Raw genomic sequence first — 20,472 nt, forward strand, 5'->3', positions numbered from 1 at the left:
CCTGCGGTGTTCCTTGGTCATTCTGCCCAGCACCCGCAGCCAGCTCAGCGGTCAGTGTTGGCGAAGATGCTGAACAGGGTGAACTCAAGACGAGACGACCGTTGTCAAATAGCAGGCGTCGCGAACATCCTTCTGCCGCCGTTAGACGGAGGCCGATCTCCTAGAAACTCTCTGTGTTCCAAGATGATGGTTAAAAGCCATTGAACTTACGGTATGACATCTAGGAATTTATAATGAAAATGAGTCAGTTGATTTCTTGATATTTTTGAGGAAAAATTTAAGCTTCTCCAAACCTCTTATTAACATTGAATATGGAGTAAAATAATAGTTACATTGACTTATTGCTCGTCGTATGGTAGGAACGATGTTAACATATTGTCACATTTAATTTTTACAATAACCTTTTGATATTAAATATTATTTTCCCTATTTTATAGAGGTAGAACTGAGGCCCAGAGAAATTGCATGATTTGCCTGAGGACACATCTAAAAATTTGTGGTGCCCGGATTCATACCCATGTTTTTCTGTCTGAATTTTTCATAATGCCTCCACGCTTGAATAGTTTAGTTTGGTATACAGTTCTAGATTGGCAGTCACCCCCTGCCCTGCCCACCTCCTCCCTTAGCATTTGGAAGACATCCCTCTGTCTCCGGGGACCAGTGATCCTTTTGAAAAGTTAGCTGTCAGTATGTTATCTTTCCTTTGTAGACGATATGTCATTACTCTCTTGCTTTTAGCATTCTTTCAGTTTTGCTATGGTGTCTCTAGGTGTGGACTTATTTTTTATTGATTTTGAGACAAGGAGTTAAATGTCATCTGTAGATTTTGGAAATGTTTTAGCCACTACATGCTTGCATGTCGCTTCTCCTTTCTCCTTCTGGAATTTGTCACAGACATACGGTGGACCATCTCTTTCTACTCTGCATTTCTTCCCTTCGCTTACTTATTTGACCCTTTTAGGCTGCATTCTGGGAGATTTCTACAGCTCCGTCTTCTGGTTTCCTGATTCTCTTTTCTTCTATGTCTAATTGATACTTCTTTAAGCTTTTGAGTTTTTCAGTGATTTTTTTTTTTTAATCCTTGAAGTTTTAAAATTCATTTTTATATGTGCCTATTCATTTAAAAATGTCTCATCCTTATGTTTCTAAGTGTACTTATTTTGTAGTAACTAATAGATTATCAAGAGCTTTAGATAACAGCATTTTTCTGGTATGTTTCATATTGTTCGACTCTCCCTTATGGTGGATCGTATTGTTTGTGTCTTGAAATTTTACAGAACAAGTTTATGAAAAACAGGTTTTAGTATATCCGTGTAATGAGGTACTACTCAGCAATAAAAAGCCTTGCGTTACTGATACATGCAGCAATGAGCTTGAATCTCAGAAGCATTCGAAGCGAGAGGAGTCACACAGCAGAATACATACCGTGCGATTCTATTTATGTCACGTTCTGGAAAAGACAGAACTATAGTGATGAGCCCACAGACGCGTGGTGAGCGGGCAGTATCCTGGGTGATGGGAGTCTTGTGCATGCCAGCTGTGGTGGTGGGTACGCAGTCGGATACAATTTTTAAAAGAAATCAGATTGTACACAAAGGTTAGTGAATTTTATTGTGTAAAAACGATACCTCAATAGCTGATTTTTAAAAAACAAGCAAAACTCACTGTTGGTGGCAGAGGTCAGAATAGTGATTGCCTTGGAGACAGGCTGACTGAGGGGACCTGGAGGAGCCTCGCGGGGTGTGGGAACGGCAGCGTCGTGGTGTGGATCCAAGGCTTCAATCCACCGAGCTGCAGACTTAAGACTTGTGCACTGTGTGTTATGTGCTTCAGTAATAAAAACAAAAGGACGATACTCTAGAGAAGGCTTCGAGTGTAAAGTTGAGAAAACCTTGAAGACAGTTGAGCACGAGCAAAAAAAGACAGAAAATAGGAGAGAAAGGATAAGGAAATTAGAGGGCCAAGCTAGGAAATCCAGTATCTGAATCAAAACTTTGCCAGAACGAGACTGGAAAGGAAACAGCAATAAAGTGATTCAGAATTTTTTCTAAAATGGAAAGACATTATTTTTAGGTTGAAAGAGTCCCAAATAGATCCTTTTCAATGCACATCATCAGCAATTTAGAAAGCTATGGCAGAGATCCTACACACTTGCAAAGGGGCAACAAGCAGGTGATAGATAAAGGATTAGGAATTTGAATGACTTCCGTCTTCTCAACTTCACATGGAAACCTAGAAGGTAATAGAGCAAAGCCTTCCAGATTCTGAAGGAAAATGATTTCCAAGCTGGAATTTGGGGGCCACCCAGACGGTCACCGAAGGGTGTGGGTAGAAGAAAGGTGTTTTCAGACCTGCACAGTCTCCCACCTGTGTGTGTACCAGAGGTGAGGGAGTAAACCAAGAAACAGAAAGATGTGCGGTCGGCAAAGAGGGCTTCGACATGGAAGGGCGGGCGGAGGGCTGCCCCGTGTCCTCGGGAGCAAAGGTTGGGCTTGCTTACAGCCTGGAAAGAGACAGCGGCTTCCTGCAGAGCAGAGGGTGGGCGTGCATACTGCTCAGCATGGTAGATGCGGGTTCCCTAAACTTGGGGATCCTCTCCTGCAATGCAGCCTGCTGCATATGCAGGTGATACCCGGCCTGGCATCATTGCCCTGTGCAAACTGGGGCTTGGGGAACTGGTGCAAAACAAACAAACAAACAAAAAACCCAAAGCAAAAAAGCAGAACAAGACCTCGGGTTGGGTCTTCTGCAGTTTTACAGATTTAACTCGTTTAGGTGAGTAATTCATTGCGAGGTAAAGAGTTGAGGTTTAGATTTTTTTTATTTTTAACATGGATATTCAGTAGTTTCAGCATCGTTTTTGGCAAAATTTTTGTCCTTTCCTCATTGACCTGCCATGACACCTTTGCTGAAAATTAATTGTGCGTGTAGGAATGCATCATTTTTGGACTCGTAATTTGTTCCATTGGTCTGTGTGTCCATCTTTACGCCAATCTCACACTGTCCTAATTACTGTAAGTTTATAGTAAATCTCGGAATCACATAGTATAATTTGTCCTTTACTCTTTTTTGGAACTGTTTAGGCTATTCTACGTCCTTTGTATTTCCATATAAATTTTAGAATCAGCCTGTCAATTTTTATAAAAAAGGCTGTTGGGGTTTTGATTGGGATTGCATCGACTGGATCACTTTCAAGAGAATTGACATCTTACCCATATCGAGTGTTTCAATTCATAAATTCCCACGTACACACACATATATGCATATCCATTAATTTAGGTCATTGTAAATTTCCCTTAGCAGTTTTTGGTAGTTTTCAGTGTTTAGATCTTGCATATATTTTGTTAAATTTATCCTTGAGTATTTCACATTTTTGAATGATTTCATCATTTTAATTTTAGTTTTCAGTTATTTATTGTTAGTGTGTAGAAATACAGTTGATTTTTTTTTGATATTGACTTTGTATCCTATAACCTTAAAAACTCACTTCTTAGTTCTACTTGCTATTATAGATTCCCACAGGTTTTCTTCATTAACAATCATGTGAATAAAACTAAGTCTTACTTCTTTTTCAATCAGTATGTCTTTTAGTTTTTCCTACCTTGTTGCTCTGGCTAGAACCTCTAGTTCTAATTATTTATTTATTTATTTTTTTAGGCGAGGCAACCCTTGGTTGACCTCACAGATCGCAAGGACCTTGTCAGCTTACAATCCCTTATTTTTTAATTTATTTTTACGCCTACAGCTCCTGGTCTTCCTAGGTGTCTAGTTCTAATTTTGAATAGAAGGGTGAGAGCAGATGCACTGGCCTTGTTCTTCCTTGATCTTGGGGCAGAGTGTTCAGTCTCGCACAATAAATATGATGTTAACTCTGCGTGTTTCCTGGATGCTCTTTGCTGGGTTGTGGAAATTCTAGTCTTAGTTTGCAGAAAGTTCTTATGAATGGTGTTGAATTTTGCCAAATGCTTTTCCTGTGTCTGTTCGGATGATCACGTTTCATTTCTAGTCTCAGAATTATATTCATTTTTAATATAAAACACCTCGAATTTTTGGTGCAAACCCCACTTGGTCATAATGAATTATCCTTTTTATACATTATTGGATTTGATTAGCTCAAATTTAAAGATTTTTGTGGTATATAAATTTTTTACAGTACCTGGTTTTGGTGTTAGGGTAATGCTTGCCTTAAAGTATGAGTGGGAAATTTTTCTGCCTCTTCTTTCTTTGAGAGAGTTTATTTAGAATTGATTTTATTTTTCCCTTAAACGCATGGGAAAATTCACTAGCGAAGCCATTTGGATATGGAATTATTTTGTTAGTTTTTTGTTTTTTGTTTTCAGTGGGAAGATTTTAGATTACAAATTGAATTTCATTGATTGCTGTAGGGCTCTTCAGACTAATTGTTCTGTTTCTTCTTGAATAAGCCTTGGCACGTCGTGACTTTCACAGAATTTGTCCAGGTCACGAAGCCCTCCTTCACCGTTTGGTACCTGTAAGGTTTGTAGTGGTAGCCCCTCTTTCATTTCTGATTTTGGTAATTTATGTTTTCTCTCTCCCTTTCCTGGCTAGCATTACTAGAGGTTTATCCATTTTAACGATCTTTCCAAAGATCCAGCTCTCGTCTATACTGAAATTTTCTTTTGCTTTTCTGTTTTTATTTTATTGATTTCTGCTCTTTATTGTGTTGTTCCTTCTACTTCTTTTGGGGCTTAATTTGCTTTTACTTTCCATGATTCTTGAGAGAAGCTGCGAGCAGGCAGACTATGGCAAACTGCGATCTGGGGGGCGAGCCCAGCCTGCTGCTTGTTTTTGAGTGGCCCATGAAGCAAGGATTGTTTGCACTTTTTTAACTGTTTAAAAAGAAGAATATTATTTTGTGACATATAGAAATTAAATGAAATTCAGACCTGAGTGTTGGCGTGGAGCGACACTCATTCGTTTGCTGTCTGTTTCCACTGTCCCTCCAGAGCAGCAGAGCCGAGTGGGTGCCACAGAGGCTTTGTGGCGTCTTTCAGTGCTTTGCACCGCTGCTCGGCACGTGACAGTCACAGTGCTTCACGTGCCGTGCATGTCACCGTACTGTGACATTTTACTTAATTATCAGCACATTCTCATCATGTCAACGAAAAGAGGAGGAACACTGACTTGGCATGTTCTGTTTTTATCGCACAGTGGAGTGTGGATCGTGGAATTAGATGACAAAGCATCGTGATTATCATGTGGGGACATGGTAGCTGTGCTGAAGAAGTGCAGTATACACTGACGTTAGCAGCCTGAGCGCTCATCACCACAGAGGGGCAGCGGTCAGAAAAACTCCACAACTGGAAAAGGAATATCTATTCACAGCAGAATTTCTCCACAAAATTAAAACACGCACACACACAAAACCAGCTGCACTCAGAGTAAGTTTCTGAGTGTCTCATTTGTCAGCCAGGCAAGGAGGTCATTTCCTGCCGGTGACCGACTCGGTCGTGTTTGATTTTGGCAGCCCAAGAACTGTGTTTGGAGAAAATAACTTTGTTTAAGACTTAGCCTTTTGGTGCAAACGGTTGCTGGAAAAGTTGAGGACATCAGTAATCAATTAAAAAACAAGACAAATGATTTTGAGTGGCTTTTCCTCGGCTCTTGATGAACTGACAGATGTCGCCAGTATAGCCCAGTTGCCGTTTATTCCGGAAGTCAGTGCTGAGTTCAAAGTTACTGACGAATTAGTTTTAATGAATCATGTTCGTAGAATAATTACAGACAAGAGTAGTTACAGACAGTTGAGAAAAACAATTCTGTACATCCTGAAGTGGGGTCTGCTAAGATGCGTTACAGCTTAGGTGGTAATAGAAAGAGACCAGAGTGAACAAATTCACAAAGTTGTGAAAATGTAAAATGGTTAAAGTCTATGTTTATTCATTGTTTTGTCTATTAACAGGTATTTTGCAAGAATATTTGAATCTGTCATACGGTATGAAAGCAGTAGGGTCTCAGGACTCGAGTGTTGGTCTTGTGGACTTAGCCGTTGTCAGTTCCGTGAATTTTTGTCAGAAACAGAAGCTGAACGTCCCGAGCTGCTCCAGCACGTGACATGTCAGCGGCTAAGCCGCGAGCGGCGAAATTATTCTGCAATCTTTTGAGCTTAGGGCTGATTTGCAATTTTTCTGAATAAGAGAAACTGCTCTCAACCAGCATTATTGAACACTGAATGGCTTTGGAAATCAATTTTTTTTCAATGCAGACTTGCTAATTTTTTTTTTTTTTTAAGGAATTGAACCTAAAATTATGAGACAAAACACTACGTATGTACAAATCTAAAAGTTGTTGCGATGCCAGTCACAAGTGATTCCCAAGCTGTTTTATGTAGTTTTCCATGCCGTCAAAAGTTAGAGCAAAGAAGAGAGATCCCTCCTGCCCCCGAACCCCACCTCTTCCAGCCCCAGATTTGTAGTAGATGTGTTTTCTGGGAGTAGATGTGTTTGCTGAAACTACTGTTTCAGCAGCATTTTTCAGACTTTGATGCAAATGCATATTACAGAGTACATTTAACTGTGCAGTTGAGGCTCTTCGGCCTAACCTCCAAGGCGGAAGCGACTCATCTGTGACGTAATGACACGGAAAAGACAGCATCGAGAAGAGTAGATTACTCAAATGCCCCTTTAAACCGCGAGTTTGCTAATCGAAATGGCACGCCTGCGACTTGATACCAGTACGTGACAGTACCTGCCTGGGTGAAAAGACACGTCCCAACATGAAATACATAAACTCTCATTAAAAGCAGCATTAGCGTGTGAACCTTTGCCGGTGATTTGAATGGGGGACCACTAACCGAATCCCAGCTGAGCGGAATGCCACCCCCTCAGAAGCGTTCCATTCTTAGTAGACCTGTTTTACAAAAAGTTGTGCTCAACCGTTATTACCGTAATATTTTGAATCAATGAAAGTGGGAAATTTTGACTCATCATGTACTGAAATCATATCCTCAGTTTGCCTGTTGGTCCTCAGAAACCTAAAATATTTGCTTTCTGGTCCTTTACAGGACAGAGTTTGCTGACCTCTGCCTTACGTCAGGGCGTTTGCTCCTGTGTCCTGTGTACTTGGACGTATTAGCAGAATTAATGCTTTTGTTTCACAGGGACTTTAAAAGAAAATAGCGCATGGGACAACTTTGCTTCTGTTGGGTTTTGGTTGTCACTCATTCACCATAGTAAGACCTCACTGCTTTGTGTTAGTGTCTCGTGTGCAGAGGTGGCTGTCCACGGCCATCCCGTGTGGCCCTGCCGACCATCGGGGTTTCTGACTGTGGGACAGCTCCCGTAACATGGGAGCTGCCTTCGGTGACCCTGTGCTGGCAGAGGGACAAGTCAGATGCCAGCATACACAGAGGAAAGCGCTTTGCTTTCGAGAATGTGCGGGAGTCACAATGCCCAGAGCTAGACGTCCGTTGGAGGGAGAGCGGTTGAGCCCCTGAGGAGTAGATAAGAGGCGGGAGGAAGAGCCAGGCCACCACCCCGAAATGCCGTTGCCTCAGGGAGGCTGAGAGATGCTTGACAAGGGTGTCCATTGGCTCACTGTTCTAGGTGGGAAGAGGGGCGGGGTGAGCTCCTTCCCAGGGCGCCCCTCCTCAGGGGCTCTGGGCCACCTGCTCTTCGCAGTTTCGGGTGGAAGGTTTCTGCATAGAAGCCTCGGGTGATTCTGGGGGACATTTGGAGAGCCTCAGAGAAGGCAGATGATGGGCTGGGGGGCCCTGGAGGAAGCCAGGGGCTCAGATGCTGGCCTGTGGCTCCCGTGAAGGGAGGCGACGGTGATGCGTGCGGACAGCGCTGTAGAGAATGACAGGGTCCTCGGGGACTGCAGAGTGAGGGCTCAGGCACTTATTGCAGGGCTTGCCTCGGGTTACGTGGTTGGGGACGTTGAACGCACGTGAACAGTGCGTGGACAGCGACAGACTGGCCTCCGGAGATGTGTTCCTTCCGTATGACTTTTCATTCTTGGGGGCCAGAAAGTTACAGTGAGAACGGATTTCTACACTTTTAATTGAAATAACCGAAATTAAATATTTCAATTATTTAATTGAAATAAATGTGATATTCATGCATTTCTGTCAGGAATAAATTGAAAGAAGTGAAGCGAGTTTGTCTCTACTGCGGTTGCAGCTCGTGGTAATTACGACGAGCCCCTGTGTCACTTCTCCTGACTCTGTCTCCCCGGGTCGTCGTCTGTGACCTTGTGTGCGGAAGTTGGAAACTATTCAGTGCCCCACGATGTGTTCACGTAACCTCAGTGAAGCGGAGAACCCTTTCAACTTGCAAAGTGGTTTTAAGCAGATGTTTTAAAGATTAATAAAAAGTGTTTTAAAGGTGGCCGAAAACTTAATGGAAAGTCGTTATATTTTATGTTTAGGTCTCCGAAAGAAGATGAACTTGGCCGAGATTTGCGACAATGCAAAGAAAGGAAGAGAATATGCCCTTCTCGGAAACTACGACTCATCGATGGTGTATTACCAGGGCGTGCTTCAGCAGATTCAGAGGCACTGCCAGTCGGTCAGAGACCCGGCCGTCAGAGGCAGGTGGCAGCAGGTAGGCCGTGTTCCCATCCGCCGCGTCTGCTGTGCTTGAAAGAGCTCGAGATGTGGTCAGCGGTTCTTACTCATCCCAACACTGAGATACACTTAAAATGTGCTCTGAATAGTTCTGTCTTGCCCAGTTAATATTTTATATATTATATAATATGTATATTATATATTATATAATATATATATATATATATTAGCAGTTTTAATATCTGCTAAATTAAGAATGACTTCATTATGGTCGTGATTTGCCACAGTGTCCTTGAGTCTAATGCCCAGGCTGGCCGTGTTCTAGTCTCTGGCGCTGTTCCAGTCTGCATTGGTGCTAGTCGAAAATTCCTAGCTCACAGCCCAAAAGCGTGCCAGGCGGGCGGGTTACCAGTGTTGTCCAATAATCCATGATTCAAAGACTGTATAAATGCATTTTATTTTAAATAAAATCAAAATCTTTTCAAAAAAAATGAAAAATAACATATACATATATTTTTTAATGCCAAAATGGTATTTATTAATATCTGGATGTAAAACCCAGCAGTGCTGTTATATTTTATATATTTTTGATAACATTTCATGAGACATATTTCGAGGATATTTAATTCTCACTGAACCTGCTTTTAACTTATTTTCATCAGTTGCCTAGTTGTGTGCGAGTACAAATTTTTGAAATAAGGTATTGCTATTCCCCTTTCCCTTTGCATTTCTACATGTAGTTTTGACTCATTTCATAAAGCTTTTTGTTTAAGAGAGTTTCCTCTTCGGGGCTGTGAAGGGAATGTAGTCACAATATTATATGGGGAATATAATATGGCGGTAGCTCTGCGTGGTGCCAGGTGGGCACTAGGCTAAGCGTACGTTACATACATGTCTAACCACCATGCTGCACATGAAACTAGTATAATGCCGAATGTCAGCTGTAGCTGAACAAAAGTGTTTTTTGAAAAAGTTTCCTCTTCTTTTGTAAGACTCCTTACAAATACAAAGGATTCAGTAATCTAATAAAGCTAATATATTTGCTGTTTCTTGACTGTACAACTTGATTGTATAATAGCACAGTTAATAAAAACTTGAATTATAATTTCTTCACTTATTCTTAAAACTTAAAGTCCTTTTAAAATTAAAAGTACAAAGTCAAACATTTCTTTGAAGTTTCCATTTTATGTACTAATGCCTTTTAAGTGTTCCTTCTAATTTTTCCACCAGTCGGAAATTGATGTTTTTCTAACTTTCAGGGTAAATTCGGCCTATTTTCTGACTTGAGCATTACCAGATTATGTTGAGTGAGGACGATATACTTGCTCTAACTGAAGTTGAACTGTTTAGTTGTTTTCTTCTATCCTGCTTACCAGCCACGGATGAGAGTGGTTTATAAATCTGGCATGGAAATATTTGTGGCATGTTCTTAATTGTACTAAACAGTCAGGTATTTCCGCCTTGTTCCTTTCCATTGGGATCTGCATCCTCATTTCTCCAGACGTGGTGTGTGACCGAGCGTCTGAGCGGTCGGGTTCTGCCTGGGTCACCTTTGGTCCCACAGCTCCTCTAGGTGTGCCTGCCTTTCTGTGGGTTATTTAAGATGGAGTCAGGGGACAGTTTCATGGTGCTCCGCTCTACAGTAAAGTGGGCTTCCTGGTTAAAGATCAGAATTGTTCAAATAGATTTATACCTTTAATTTTCAATCTATCATCTCTTTGCCTTTGAAAATTAGGTTGGGCTCACATTTTGAAAACACGAGAGTGCCCACATAGTAGTTATGCAGGGAGGTTTTTTAACCGTAGAAAGAGTCTTGCCTTTGAGCTCAAATTAAACTTTGCACGGGACTTGGGAGAATTTAAACAAGAGCAAAAGAATTCAGACTGTAGGGGAGAGAGGATTCCCATCAGAGCTGGGAGTGGGCGATCCATGGCGTGGACCCACGCAGGCTGCAGGTGCGCTTACCGGCCGGCGCCTCATGACTAGTGACAGGGTAGGAGCTGTTGCTCAGAATTTCGGAAGCTACTTACAGATATATTAAAAGGTTTTAGCATAACGTAGATTTGGGGAATGGTTGACATGTTACTGACTTGGTCGCATGTTTTAAATTGTGTTCGTGGTCATCACAGTTTTTGGTGGAAATGAAGTTCCGTTACGAACGATATGTAGCTGCTGGCCCTGTGAAAGTGTGTGATTATATCTTTTTTTCAAACCAAATTCCTGCTCCCGTAGCTATATTACTTAACTAGTTCTTTGTCTTTTGAATATGTGTTAATGACTCATTTTGCATACTCTGAACGGCAATACGAAAACTTACATGCTATGGCAATTTATTTATAATTTATATAGATTTATATAAACTTGAAACAGTTTCTAGCATAAAGGTTGTATATTTTTTAAGGTTCGGCAGGAATTATTGGAAGAATATGAACAAGTTAAAAGCATCGTCAGCACTTTGGAGAGCTTTAAGATCGACAAGCCCCCGGACTTCCCTGTGTCCTGTCAGGATGAGCCGTTCCGGGACCCTGCGGTCTGGCCGCCTCCCGTGCCCGCGGAACACAGGTAAAGGGGACCCCACCTCCTCTGAGGTGCTTCCGCAGCCAGTCGGTACTCAGAGTGAGGAGAGCGAAGCTTGATTTGAACAGAGGATGAAAAGGTCTATTTTGGGGGCCTGTAAATTTAATATCTTTTATAATTTTCACACCTGCAGGTTTACAGAGTTTGTATTCGATAAAGAACAGAAGTCAGTCACTCATCACATGTCTGGCTTTATTCTAGAACCTTTTACTGCCGCAATCATAGTAGTAGAAAGATGCTGGTCCTAAAATTCGTCACTTGAATGAACTCTTAGATTTCCTGAGGTTGGCATCGAAACTTGAGTGGCTTGTTTTGCTTTAAAACTCTTCTTTGAAAGGCTCTGACAGCTTTCGATGAGGGTGGACAGACTGGATTCTTCTGCTTGGCCACAGTCAGGTTCCAGAGTCTTAGTGTCCGGGGGCCTTACTGTCCTTAAAGGTTAAAGGTCACACTCCCGTCGTGTGGCCTCATCGGCTACGTTAAACCCCTTTCTTCTGTTCTTTCCTGTCTTGTCTTTTCACGGTCTATTCTTTCTTCAGGGAACGCCCACAGTCCCCGTGTAAGCGACTCATATTCATTCTTCCAGGCTCAGCTCAATGTAGGGGCTTCGCAAGGGACAAGGGCCATGGTTTTTATTTACTCAAAACAAAAATAACAAACTCGTATTGCTAACACAGGGTTTGGCGCACAGTGGGCATTCCGCCAGCATCGAATGAATAACTCCGTTAGTTCCACAGGTGACAGCGAGGCCTGAGCGGCCCTGACCTGGGACTTAGGGCTGGCTCAGGGCCTGAGCTTAGGTCTCCCTGGCTTTTGGTCTCCTTGATGATGAAATAGTACTGCGGCCAGAGCGTTGCATCAGAGAAAATAAGTGTCGCTTTGCTTGGTGGCCGTGATCCTGTGTTTAACTCGTTGATCTCTCAGAGTTTCCTAAAAGCACTTAAAGAACTGTGAAAAGTGGTTAATTTATCCCTTCAGGGTTTTTTCCACTGAGTTACAGATAATTTTATGATTCCCATTATAAAAACACTGGATGTTGATTCTTTTCTAAGGTCTGCAACAATATAGTGCCTAATGAAATAACTATTGATATTTTAAATGTAATTTTAAAAATTTCTCTCTGGGAATACCACACTGAAATTGCAGCGGAAGTCCATAGGAAAATAGAACTTACTTCTCTTTGTTTTGTGCCAAATGTCTCCAGGATGCATCTGATGTGTTTGCCTTGACCTACAACTTTGCTCACTCTGCTTGTGGGTCCGTCCTTGTCACTTCATGGACTTTTAACACAAAACTTCTCCGTCTCCCTGTCTCCGCTGACTGAGGCAGCCTGCATACTGTGGGCTCCCACGGTGGCGTGCCGTGTGTTTTGAAATTACAATTTATATGTCATGTGTCTGCTGTGTTTAATCCTGATCCTGTTCTAAGTCACCAGCAGGCGCTTGGACAGATCAAAACAGTCTTTTCAAATGAATTAGATGCATTGCCTCAAACACGAAGAAAGTGAGCTACAAAAGTAGGTTGTGATGGCAGTTTTAGAATTAAACTCCAAAGGGATGAAGCCTCCAGTCCATTTTTAGTGTCCTAAGTTAAAAGGGTTCTCGTAGTAATTAGTTTGTAATATTTTGCATGTTTAAGTTTATTAAGCGCATCCTCTTGAATGAGACCGTTTTAAAAGTGGTCCCCCAGTGGGACCCGAAGGCGCGAAGCTCAGATTTTCTCTGTTGCTCATAGCAGTATTGGATACAGTGCATATTCAATAAACTAGTTTTTATTTAACTTAAAAAGTAAATGTTAGATCTTTTTAAGTTATATCTTTTGGGAGAGATGGCTTTAAGAAAAGGATACTCGAGCCTGAAGTTAATCATTTGGCTTGTTCGTGTAGGTAAACTGGAACTCTAGCGTTAATTCACCTGGGAGCAGGGAAAATGGCGTAGTGTGTCTCAAATTTGTGCTATTCTGTAGAATTCTAGCCACGGGGAAGTTCTTACTGGGTTGGTATTAAAGTTATTGCCTTATGTTTCTTTGGGTGCCCACACAGATTAAGTAACTGCTAGCATTTTAAGTCCCAGTTCGCAGTGGGAAAAGATCAGTCAAGGCCAAGGTCCAGTCCGGTGGACAGTGGCTCCGATCTTGTCTTTATAGGTACTTCAGCCGGGCTCCGGCCCAGTGGCTCTCCTGGGGCGGTCCACGTGTTTCTGTCAGCTCCAGCAGTGACTGCGCAGCCCTCTAAGTCAAGTTCGCTTCTCTGTGCTCATCTTTCTCCTCCGAAAAGTGTGCATTGTGCTGAGACTGTTTTGTAAAATTGTTTTGAAGTCTTAGGAAGTCACTGGTCTATCCAGCGTGTATTTTATGACCACTTATCGTATGCCAGGTGTTCTCTCTGGCCCTGTGGAAATTATAAAGGTACCCTCCCACCCCCTTACCCCCGCCCCACACAGACACCTCGGCCTCAAGAAACCAGTGAGAAAAAATAACCCAGACATCCTGGGAAGCTTGAGGTGGGATGCTGGCACCTTTTGTGTGCCAGCACGGTACCAGCACGGTGCCAGGTGTGGTGGGGCAGAGACACGGCCCCGCCTTCTGAGGTGTTCAGTCTTGTAAGGTGAGTGTGAGCCGTCGCTGAGGTAGGACGGACTGGATTCGGTGATTAATGAGTTACAGAGAAGGAGAGAAAAATTGGGATAGATAATGAACTATCTGGACCAAGCCGTTGAATCGGAATCAGAAATGACAACCAAAGTTTAAGAGAGACTGAGATTCGAGGTAGTTATTTAGGAATCATCGGAAAGTAAGGAATTTTAAGGAACAAACTTTTAGGTCATTCTTTAGATGGTGGAATAGGTTATTTGCCTAATATGATTGGTGAGTTGACATTATACTCATTTCCTTGGCATTCTGGAGCCTTCTGCTGTTTCAGAGTCCTGCTTCTGGTGGATGGGGCGCTGGGTAGGAGGCCGGTCGCCTGCTGAGATCTGTTTACCTGCGCCCCGTCCACGTCGCTGACAGGAGCCCAGTCACTGCCCTCGCTGCAGTAGCGTGTGTGGGGAGCCCCAAGGTGTCAGGAAGGCAGGAGCCCCAAGGTGTCAGGAAGGCAGCGCCCAGCGCTGGCGGTGCGGGAAGCGTGTGCGTGCGGTGCGGGCTGGTGTGTGGGGCGGTGCGGTGCAGGAAGCGTGTCTGCGGCGCAGACTTCGTGCCTGTGAGACGCCAGGTCAGAGCGGCTTTGGTTAGCGTGGGCGGTGACTGTCCCCTGCGGTGGGCAGCATCTCCCCGCTCCAGGGAGATTTAGGATTAAGAATGAAAGTGTCTAGGAGAGTCAAGCCGTAGCAGTAGTGTTTTCCTGTTAACGACATGTGCATTGATGCATGTTTGTTTGTTATTGTTATGTACCTGTGATTTAAGAGAATATGGCTAATGAAGATGATAAACATGCAATTACAATCTACAATGTATTACGGAATAATTTAGATTGGCGACTTTTTAATAAAAAATTTATGTTGGGGAAGATTTAGGAGAAATATACACTTACCTTATAAGTATAATTTATTAGGTTTATAAAAGTGTATGTGAGCTGTTATGCTTCATTAAGTAAGATAATTGAAGAACTAAGAAGGAAGTAAAACATATTAAATTTATAAATATAGGTAAAAAGTTTTGGGGGCCTTCGATTTCCCAGGTTTGTAAATGGGAGCAAACATTATTCAAAAGCCTCTTAAAAGTGATTCCTAAAATCTGCTACTCTTGAATATAGAAAAATATTTGTAAGCCGAATTTAAAAGCTTTAAAGAATGACCAAATTTTTGCATTTTTAACTTTAATAAGTTGAATATTTAAAAAATGAAAGTAAGCCTTTGAAGAGTATTTTCTGCACAAAAGCACCCTTAAAGACACACAGCAACTCGTATTAGCGTGGCCTGCTGTACTCAGTGTGTTCTGAATGGGATTGATTTGCTCGTTAGGTAAAGAGGGAAGAGTTGATACAGCCTCTTGTATTGTGTAGTAAACTGCCTGACATTCATTACAAGTTCAGATGCCGTGGAAAAAATATTTTGAACAGATTTCTGAAGGTATAATAAAATATGTATGATCTCCTGATAGCAAACAAGTAACTTCTTAAGTTCTGCTTGGAACTGGAACTTATTAAAAATTGAAGTCATGTGATTTATGGAGAAGGCTCCCCTGCAGTTCGGTTGGGAAAGGCGGGTCTTACCCATAGATGCTTCTGGATTAATTGAATATCCATTTTGGTCATTCTCCCAGTATTTCAGACTTTTTCATCATCATGTATTTGTCTTGGTGGACTGTGGTCAGTGATCTCTGATGTTACTATTGTCATTGCTTTGGGGCCCCCCAGCCACACTCACATCAGACTTAAGAAACATGTGCGCTGACTGTTCCACCCACTGGTTGTCCCCATTTCCCCCTCTCCTCAGGCCTCCCCGTTCCCTGAGACACAACAACAGGGACATTAGGCCTCCTAACAACACTGCAGTGGCCTCTACGTGTTCACATGAGAGGAAGAGCCCCACGTCTCTCACTTTAAAGCAGAAGCTGGACGTGAGCGAGCTCAGTGAGGAAGGCAGCTGAGAGCCGAGCTGGGACGAACACTAGGCCTCTTGTGAGTTGGCCAAGCTGTGAGTGTAAAGGGAAAGTTCTGGAAGGAAAGTAGCAGTGCTGCTCCAGTGAGCACACGAGTGAGAGAGCAAATCGGCCTCATTGCTGATACGGAGGACGTCTCGAGTCGGGATAGAAGTCAGCCCCCCACTCCCTCAAGCCAAAGCCTGGTCCAGAGCGAGGCCCTGCTTGTCCTCAGCCCTGTGAAGGCCGAGAGGCGAGGAGGCCGCAGGAGAAAAGGCTGAGGCTGGTAGAGGCTGGACCACGAGGTTTCGGGAGAGAAGCCGTCTCCACGACGAAGTGCGAGGTGAAGCGGCAGGTGCTGACGGGGAAGCTGCAGCAAGGTGTCCAGGTCCGGCTAAGAGATGGGCGAAGGCGTCGCACCGAATAACAGATTTTCAGTGTAGACGAAACAGCCTCATACTGGAAGACGATGCCATCTGGACTCTCATAGCTGAGAGAGGTCCGTGCCTGGCTTCGAAGCTCCCGAGGACAGGCTGACTCTCATTAGGGGCTGATGCAGCTGGTGACTTTAAGATGAGCCAGTGCTCATTCAGCATTCTGAAAATCCTCGGGCTTCAAGAATGACGCTGAGTCTGCTCTGCATGGGCTCTGTGAGTGGAACGACAAGCCTGGGTGACAACATCTGTTTACAACACTGTTTACTGGGTGTTTTAAGCCCACTGTTGAGACCTGCTGCTCAGAAGAAAGGATTCCTTCCCAGATACGACTGCTTGTTGACAAGGCACTTGGTCATCCTAGAGCTCTGGTGGAGATGGACAGTGAGATCGATGTTCTCATGCCTGTGAACACAACCATTCTGCAGCCCACCGATCAAGGAGCAAATCTGAATTTCAGGTCTCGTTATTTAAGAAATGCATCGTGTAAGCTATAGCTGCCGTAGATGGCGATTCCTCTGACAGATCCAGGCACAGTTCTGGAAAGGATTCCCCATTCTAGGTGCTGTTAAGAACATTCATGATTCATGAGAAGAGGTCAGAACATCAACACAAACAGGAGTTTGGAAGAAGTGGATTCCAGCCCCAGCGGATGACCCTGAGGGGTTCATGGCTTCGCTGGAGGAAGTTACTATAGATACAGTGGAAACAGCAGGAGAACCAGAGGTAGCTGTGGAGCCTGGAGATGCGACTGAATTGCATTCTTGTGCTAAAACTAACAGGTAAGGCGTTGCTTCTTATGGGTGAGCAAAGTGGTTTCTTGAGATGAAAGCTCCTGGTGAGGATGCCGTGAAGACTGCTGAAGTGACGACTCAGGACTGAGAATATGACGCAGACTTTGTCGATGAAGCATGGCAGGGTTTGAGAGGACGGACTCCAGTGTTGAAGGAAGTTCTCGGGGTAAAATGCTGTCGAGCAGCATCGCGTGCTGCAGAGAAACTTCACGAAAGAGCCAGTGCAGCAGACTTCATTGTCTTAAGGAATTGCCACAGCCACCCCAGCCGTCAGCAGCCACCAGCGCGGAGGCAAGACCCTCCACCAGCAAAGGCGCCATGACTCGCTGAAGGCTCAGGTGATGGTCAGCATTTTTTAGAAACGAAGTGTTTTTAGTTAGGGTAGGTACGTTAATTATAGACAGTGCTATTTATTGCACATTTAACAGACTGCAGTATAGTGTGACGTAACTTTCATATATACTGGGAAACCAAAAGTTTGTGGGATTTGCTTCACTGTGATATTCACTTTACTACAGTGGTCTGGAACTGAATGCGCAATACCGCTGTCTGTAAAGAACGACAGTCAATAAATCAATAGGAAAATAATCAGATACCCTGATTTAAAAAAAAAAAAGATTAAAGACTGGAATAGATGCTCTACAAAGGAAGATCGTCGCATGAGCAATAAGCGTGTTGTTGACAGGGTGCTCACACCTGCAGTTATTTATGGAAGGCGAAGTCGGACCACAGCGGGGTGCCCTTACGCCCCACCGGAGTAGCGGGGAGGAGTGCATGGCACGCAGACTTCGCTGACGGGGGGTAGCATGGCATCAGCTCTTAGGAAAACTGGCTGCATAGATGAAAGCCGTTCTGTGGCCCTGCGATCTGGCAGTTCCAGCCCTGGGTGCGTACCCCAAAGAGGCGAGTGCCTGTGTTTACCCCAGCATGCCCCTCCCTGTCAGGGAGCCTTTACTAATAACCCGAGACAGAACCACCCGGGTGGCCTTCAGCAGCGAGGTAGAGATGTCGTGCCATGGAATGCTACACAGCGGGGAAGAAGGACACTAGTCCCGTGTGCAGGAACTTGGGTGCGTTTCATAGGTAACGGTGAAAGAAACCAGACACAGTATGTACTGTAGAATGACATTTCTATAAATCTGGAGCAGGTAAACCCGGTCTGTGGTTGCGAGGTCGAAGTAGTGCTTATCTTTAGGGGGTGACAATTGACTAAGGATCCGTGAAAACCCTTCTGGGATATGGGGACATGTTCTGTCTTGAGCTACTTGTGGTTATATGGTACAAACATTTGTTGCGTTATAGACTTAATATCTGTGCACTTTACTGTATATGTTATATCTCAATGCAAAATAGATTTTAATAATTCTGTGAAGTATCAGAGGATGGACGCGAGACTTGTAGGTGTTCGGTGACGGGCTCATACACTCGGTAACTGGACCTGGGAGTAAAACGGTGCCAGGTTTTGGGGTTCTGCATCTTGTGCCGACTCCAGACCTGCATGCTGTTTCTCTCTAAAGGTAGAGTATCTGCAGCATCGTTATGTGAATAGCATCCACTGTAGCTCCTGTACTTGTTAGGTAAACCTTAAATATTTCCTGATTCGAAAAAATAAGTTAAATATTTGATGCAAGTGGACACTAAAATTCTTAATCACTAATGTTTAATTTCAAATCATAGGTCCTTTAATTTTTATTTAAACTTTGTTTTTTGCCTCCTGATTTCTTACCAAATAATTTCCCTTAGACTCAGAAGTCTCATATATTGACTCCAAGTCCTTGCCATAAAAATATCAGTATGAACTACTTGGAACCTATGTTTCTTATATTTTTATTAGCCACGGAGAGAGATGTTTTCTTGTTTATTTAGTTCTGGTAGATTAATAGCAATGTAAGATTATTTTCCTTTCTTTTACAGAAGTCAGCTCTAAGTAATGTGGCCTGTGTTCTTGGGCGTACAGAGGACGTGTTCCCAATTACTTATTCTTGTACCAAAATTCTAGCTGTGTGAACACAGGTGTGATCAGAGACTGCAGAGCAATCGTCAGGCAAAACAGATAGAGGTGCTCAGCAGATGGGAATCTTGGGAGGGGTGTATGTGGCAGTTAGAGAAGATTGATGTCCTTAGAGCCTGTTTCTTAAGACGCTGTGGACTGAAGGCATCTCAGGAAGGCCCCTCTCCCGCTGACTTCTAGGACCGTGCGGGGTGGTGCTGGGAGACAGCGGCCCCTGTGTGGCACGGTCTTCCCTACAGGTTTGCCAGGCAGTGCTGCTGTGGTTCAGTGGAGGCTGGCATCCTGAGCCCACATCACGGATCACGTGTGTTTCCAGAATATGCCAGAAACTTTATAGCAACCCTGTAATTTCATTTTTAGGGGCTCAGATGTCTTAATTACTGTTGTTTCGGTATAATCCTATTTAAGGTTTTACTAATTCCTCGGTAGAGTATATTAATAATTGAAGTTTATGTAAAGTATAAGGGATCCCAAGACTGTAGCTTCGTGTACTCACCACGGAGTTTATGATAGTGGACATCTCTGCTACTTTGAAGTCCCTATGGGCTCCTCTGTGTCCTAGCCCCTCCTTCCCCTTTCAGAGTTGGACACTCCCTTTACACTTTCAGTGCGTACTTTTGTGTCCCCAAGCGGTGTCCTGTTTTGCTTGGAGTCACACTGCATGTGTTCTTTGAACACGTTGTCACTCACCATGATTGTCCTGGGGCCCATCTCTGGTCATTGCATGTAGCTCTACTCTGTGTTCCAGTGACTAGTGCCCCGATGTGTGACTATACGGTAACTGTGTGTCTGCTCTGATGCCGACGTTTGGGTTTCCAGGTGTTTGATGTTACAGGCAACGCTGATGAGGACATTTACATATAATATTGACAGCTTAGAAAGAGGCAGGATTCTAGAGGAAATCAGGCTAATTTGCATATTATAGAAGAAGGCATATTTCTTCCCATTCTTGCAGAGAAACGTCCTCAAATAGGGGAACGAAGCACAGTGTAGACGGTCTAGTCTTTTACCTATGGCTCCACCAGCTGTTCCCTGTGTTTGAAATCCTGTTAGAGGTGCAGTGTCCGTCTCTAGCCATCAGGGCAGGTTGACAGGGCTGTGTTTCCCTACTGAAGTCTCTTAAAAGAGACCAGTGAGAGGAACTCTGAGATGTATTTCTTACACGGCCTGGAAGCTCTCACTGGGTCCTTAACTTGAAGTGTGACAGGAGGCTCGGAACAGTATCGGGGATGTCCTCTGGGCAGCTGGCAGAGTTGGTTACAAGTGCAACTCCCACTGCAGTGACATGGGACTGAGGACTGCGGAGCATTGGCACATGTTCTGTATGGCGGGGCCTGGCCACACGTCACTTCTGGTCTTTCGAGCAGCATCCCTCAGGCTACGTATGAGCCCGTCAGAACACTGAGTGGCAGGACAAGGGCGCAGCAGACACCGGGAATGCTGCCTGAGCATGAGCGTTGACGTATGCCTCCTGACAGCACAGCTTCAGTGAGCTGGCTGCGTGCACAGTGGGGCCACGTGCAGTGGGGGCGTGTGTGCAGTGGGGCCGTG

General features: G+C 43.8%; 1 protein-coding gene across 1 annotated transcript in view; it reads left to right on the forward strand.

Annotated features, from left to right (window-relative positions):
• The first annotated feature begins 8,388 nt into the window (after window positions 1-8,388).
• Window positions 8,389-20,472, forward strand: part of KATNAL1 (katanin catalytic subunit A1 like 1) — a 39,985-nt gene continuing 27,901 nt past the window's right edge. The window contains exons 1-2 of the mRNA XM_039862523.1: window positions 8,389-8,564; window positions 10,929-11,089. Of these exons, the coding sequence (XP_039718457.1) occupies window positions 8,403-8,564; window positions 10,929-11,089 (323 nt within the window). The 5' untranslated portion in view covers window positions 8,389-8,402. The remainder of the gene's footprint in view (window positions 8,565-10,928; window positions 11,090-20,472) is intronic.

Source organism: Pteropus medius, unplaced genomic scaffold (assembly GCF_902729225.1).
Source record: "Pteropus medius unplaced genomic scaffold, Ma_sr-lr_union100, whole genome shotgun sequence".
In the NCBI taxonomy this organism is placed as follows: Eukaryota; Metazoa; Chordata; class Mammalia; order Chiroptera; family Pteropodidae; genus Pteropus; species Pteropus medius.